The sequence below is a fragment of the Scylla paramamosain genome, chromosome 4 (genome assembly GCF_035594125.1).
Source record: "Scylla paramamosain isolate STU-SP2022 chromosome 4, ASM3559412v1, whole genome shotgun sequence".
In the NCBI taxonomy this organism is placed as follows: Eukaryota; Metazoa; Arthropoda; class Malacostraca; order Decapoda; family Portunidae; genus Scylla; species Scylla paramamosain.
In genome coordinates, this window is record NC_087154.1 from 4,342,501 (window position 1) to 4,347,500 (window position 5,000).

Below are 5,000 nucleotides of genomic sequence, written 5' to 3' on the forward strand. Positions count from 1 at the left end.
ACTTACTAACGAAGTGACCGAAGGACTGACTGACTGAATGACTGACTAGCTGACTAACTGCCAGCCTGCCTGCCTGAATGAATGAATGAATAAATGAATGAATGACGGACTAAATGAATGGCTGGCTGGCTGGCTGGCTGACTGACTGACTGAATGACTGACGGAATATATAAATGAATGAACGGGTGATTGATTGACTGATTCAATTAGTGAATGATTGAATGACTGACTGACCGACTGAGTGACTGCCTGACTAACTGAGAGAATGAGTGAATGAATAACTGGCTGACTGAATTAACAAATAAATTATTGACCGACTGACTGACTTATTGAATTACTATCTGATTGATTGACTGACTGACTGACTGACTGACTGACTGAATGAATGAATGAATGATTGATTGACTGATTGGCTGACCGAGTGACTGAATGAATGGATGACTGACTGATTGACTGACTGATTGAATAAATGAATGAATGTATGAATGAATGAATGTTTAACTGACTGACTGACCGAATTACTGAATGGATGACTGGGTGAATGACTGACTGACTGACTGAGTTACTGACTGAATAAATGAGTGAATGAATGAATGAATGATTCACTGATCTCTTCGAATGCTGCACCAACTTGAGTCTTATGGCATCGGAAAAAAAAGAAAGAAAATATACCGATTAGAAATGCAATTAGTTATGAAATAAAGAAGGTTAAAATATTTGCGACACATTTCAGAGCGTGGCGCGACAATATTAAGCGGTGAATTAGGTTACAATTAAATTAGCAAAGTCAGAAGCATTGCGAGGCTCAGTGAGCAGTGCAAACAGAAAAATATCTAAAAAATTCTAATGCTAACACCGGATACATTTTTTTTTTAATAGAAGAACACCACAGGAGTAAAGAGAATGTTTTCGTAATAGTTTGGTGTAAGAGAATGTAAGACGATAGGAAATTAACAGATGCTGCAAGAAGCCAACAGGCCAAGATGTGGTAGTACCTGTATAAAACATGCCTACCTATTCACATATTATTTCATATACATAAATGTGTCTAATCTTTCATTAAAGCTCCCTACTGATCCGGCCCTAACAACCTGATTGTTAAGTCTATTCCATTCATCTACCACATTATTTGAGAACCAATTTCTTCCAATCTCCCTTTAAAATGTTACCCTTGTTATAGCTCCTGATGCCACTTACAGCTCTCTTAACCTACGCCTCTGTAAGGAATGGGGATCCTTATTATAATGCCTTTTTTTTTTTATGAAGGAGGGGATCTGACCAAGGGCAACAAAAAAGGGAAAAAAGCCCACTGAGGTGCCGGTCCTTGAAGGAAAGGGCCAAAAAAATTATCCAAAGCTGGAGAAGTGTCTTGAAACATTTTGAATGAATTTCGGTCACAGGAAGGAGGAAATACAGAAGCAGGCAGGCAGTTTCCAGAGTTTACCAGTAAAAGACCTTTATCAGATCTCCTCTTAACATACTGTATGTCTGTCTAAGGAATGTTATTGCTATTTGCTATCCCGTATAACACTATCGACCCTTGTAATCTCAGAAGGCCAAGGAAAACTCACCTGCAGCGCGTCCCCAGCGTCCAGCTTGAGCCTCGTGACCAGCAGGTGCAGCAGGTGGCCTGGGGGCGGGGTCAGCTTCCACTGGCAGGTCACATTGGACCCGTACGTGTCAGGGTAGTAGGGAGACTTGACCTGACCTGACCCGTGCACCAGGACCTCCCCGCCACACTCTGTAATGTAGCACGAGAGGTCAACGTTCGTGGGCGTGCAAAACATACAGGCGCGCGAGCACACACACACACACACACACACACACACACACACACACACACACACACACACACACACACACACACACACACACACACACACACACACACACACACACACACACACACACACCATCGCGGCTCTGAATTACATTAAATTAGGTTAGGGCAACACTCATCATTTCTTTTCATATGACAAATAAAGACAATCATTCCAGTTAATGCTTCGTTCTCACAACCACAGAAGACCAGTGATATAAATCAACACGTCCAAAGGGGGAAAGTGCCACGAGGGACAGATGTATGTCAGTGAGGGAGGGAGGAATAGATAAATGGCCAAGGGAAACAGTGACCTCCTCATCACCGACAGATTCACGAGGAGGTCAGTGCTGGGAGAGCAGGCCATCACGAGGCAGTCAGACAGATGAGCAGACCAAGTCACGGATAACAGCAGGCAATCTGGAGCCAAGAATAGCCAGTCTCCACGCATCCACCACAGCCGGGAGCACAAGGGAACGCAAAGGAAGAACTAACAGCACCAGACATTTTGTCCCTTAAGTGCTTGTTGGCGTGCTTTTCTGCTTAATGTGAAGTAGGGAGGTAGGATGGTAAATAAGGAGCACACTGGAACAAAAAGAAAGAACAAACGACAGCAGATTTGTTGCTATTCTGTTTAGTGTAAAGTGAGAAAGGACTGTAAACGAGTAACATAACAGAACACAAAGGAAGAACAAACAGCAACAGCTATGTTGGTTCATACGGGCTCTTTGTGGGGACTGCACTATCTAACAAGAGGCATAGTAAAGATGAAGGTTCCTCTCCACCACAGAAGGAGGAGGAGGAGGAGGAGGAAGAAGAAGAGGAAGACAGAAAAGATGACAGGGCGTAAACACAGGTAATGGAACTGAAAGATAACAGGAAAAACAAATAAGAGAGAGACAGGCAGGGAGATGACAAGACCTCTACGCAGGTTAGAGGACAGACCAATAAGAGGGATGACATGACAGACAGATGCACTGGTGACAGGACAAGCAGGCAACAAAACTCAGATACGTGGCAAACAGACAGATAACAAATCTCACAGCCAGATAGACAAATGAAAAGACAGACACGTGACAGGACAGAAAGGTAAGAAGACAAACAGGTAAGAGGACGGATCGGTGAAAGAAGAGACAGGTAACTGAACAGGTGGTGAAATCCTTAGGAGTTTTCTAATGCCTTTCTGCTGCTTCAGATGCTACAGGTGGAAGTCTGAAATAGATCTCAACCCAAATATTTATGAGAGTGAGAGGAAAAGCAAGAAAAGAAGGAGAAAGAGGTACAAAAGATAAGAAAGAACACACACACACACACACACACACACACACACACACACAGGTCAGATAGATTGTGTGTGCGTCGTATAAAGGAGGATTATCAAAGGAAAAGCGAACCAGTACCTGAAAAAAAAAAGTTGAAAAAAACAGTAACAGAGGATTTGCGTGGCTGGTTCCGGAAAGCTGCAAGGATTCAGCCGTGGATTGGAGGCGAAAATACTTCACTAGCTGATTTGTGTTGGTGGTGTGTGTGCGAGATAGGAAGAGATCACACACACACACAAACACAAACACACACACACACACACATTCAGACACGCCTGCTCACACAAAGACTCACACACAATAGATCAGTGCATTATAACACACGAAGAAGTTGAGCGCGTGCCATAAACATCTCCATATTCAAAGAGGAACATGATAAAGCTGTATTGAGAGTTGCCACCAGTAACTTGACTCGGTGCTCTAAAAGTCTTAAGGACACACACACACACACACACACACACACACACACACACACACACACACACACACACACACACACACACACACACACACTCAGGACTGAAGGGTTTTTAAATGAGGAAAAAAATGTACGGAAATCTGCCTCAGTTTTCCTATTACAATTGTTGACGTTCACAGTTGCTGACAGATTCCTCTAAACGTGCCCCGCTATATCTGAAACACCTGTATTTACTTCAATCGATCACACACAAGAACATAACCGAAGTTGCAAGAAGCCAACAGACCCATGTGGTAGTGCCCGCATAAAACATAAATACCTAAATCCATTTCCCATCGCTATCCATAAATTTAGTTAATCGTACCTAGAAAATAAGATATGGATGGTGGCCAATATACGTGAACATTTACATAGATAAACTGTACATACATTGATACTTTCCTTATTCATCGGTAATGTTAGGAGTTGCATAGATTAAAAAGGTGAGTGGGTTGTTGTGATGGTACGAGGCAAGATCTGCTTCATCCTGCGCTTCCTCACAACCACAATCCACGCAATGTTCAGAGTCAAGCAAGGAGGAACATAGACGCAAGGAGGAATGAAGGAGGAACGCGAAGACAAAAACCCCCAACAGAGAAGTCACGCTGAGGTTATTGCGCGTAAATTGAAGATCATACGATTCGCTTAGACATCCGGGAAGGGAAACAGAACAATTGCCTCATTTGTCAATTAGTTTGAATTTAACGAGAGAGAGAGAGAGAGAGAGAGAGAGAGAGAGAGAGAGAGAGAGAGAGAGAGAGAGAGAGAGAGAGAGAGAATCCAAATTTAGCCCCAAACCTAAACTCGTAGAGGAAACAGCTACTTATAACACACGAGTTTGTTTACATGCCTCACATACCACACCTGCTCCGCTCTGCCCTTGCTCCCACTCAACCCCACCTCCGCTAACACTCCCACCATTAGCCGTACCGCTCTAACCTTTCCCCCAACCATTGTCCCAACTTATCCTTCGCGTCACTAGCATCCTCCCACACACACACACACACACACACACACACACATACAGACATCCCTGATCCAAGATTAGAAAGTAGTTTACAGGATACGAGGCAAAGGGACCTGGAATACTCCTCTAGGCACTGAGATTTTCGTGGCTTCCCTCGTGAGAAATGACGGTGATTCAGTTACGGGGAAGAGAGAATAAGAAAGAGAGCTGGGCAGGAATGACTCGCGGACTTGATGCACGAAAATACTTGGTAGATGGAATGCTGGAATACGTGGAGAGGCAAGTGATGAGTGTGCCCAAGGTGCGTAGAGAGCAAGGGGGAATCACTGGTTATGTGTTACGTGAATGGAAGTGTTTGATTGGATGGCTCTGCGGTAAAAGAAGGGGGAGGATTGCATTAGAGGAGTGTTTGGGGGGTGTGCCTCCTACCTCGTG

At 43.9% G+C, this 5,000-nt stretch overlaps 1 protein-coding gene across 4 annotated transcripts in view; it reads right to left on the reverse strand.

Annotated features, from left to right (window-relative positions):
* The window catches only part of LOC135098913 (uncharacterized), a 112,856-nt gene that overhangs the window by 40,004 nt on the left and 67,852 nt on the right, over nucleotides 1–5,000 (reverse strand). For all 4 annotated transcript variants that reach the window (XM_064001349.1, XM_064001340.1, XM_064001357.1 and 1 more), the window contains one exon: nucleotides 1,572–1,741. In XM_064001349.1, the coding sequence (XP_063857419.1) occupies nucleotides 1,572–1,741 (170 nt within the window). The remainder of the gene's footprint in view (nucleotides 1–1,571; nucleotides 1,742–5,000) is intronic.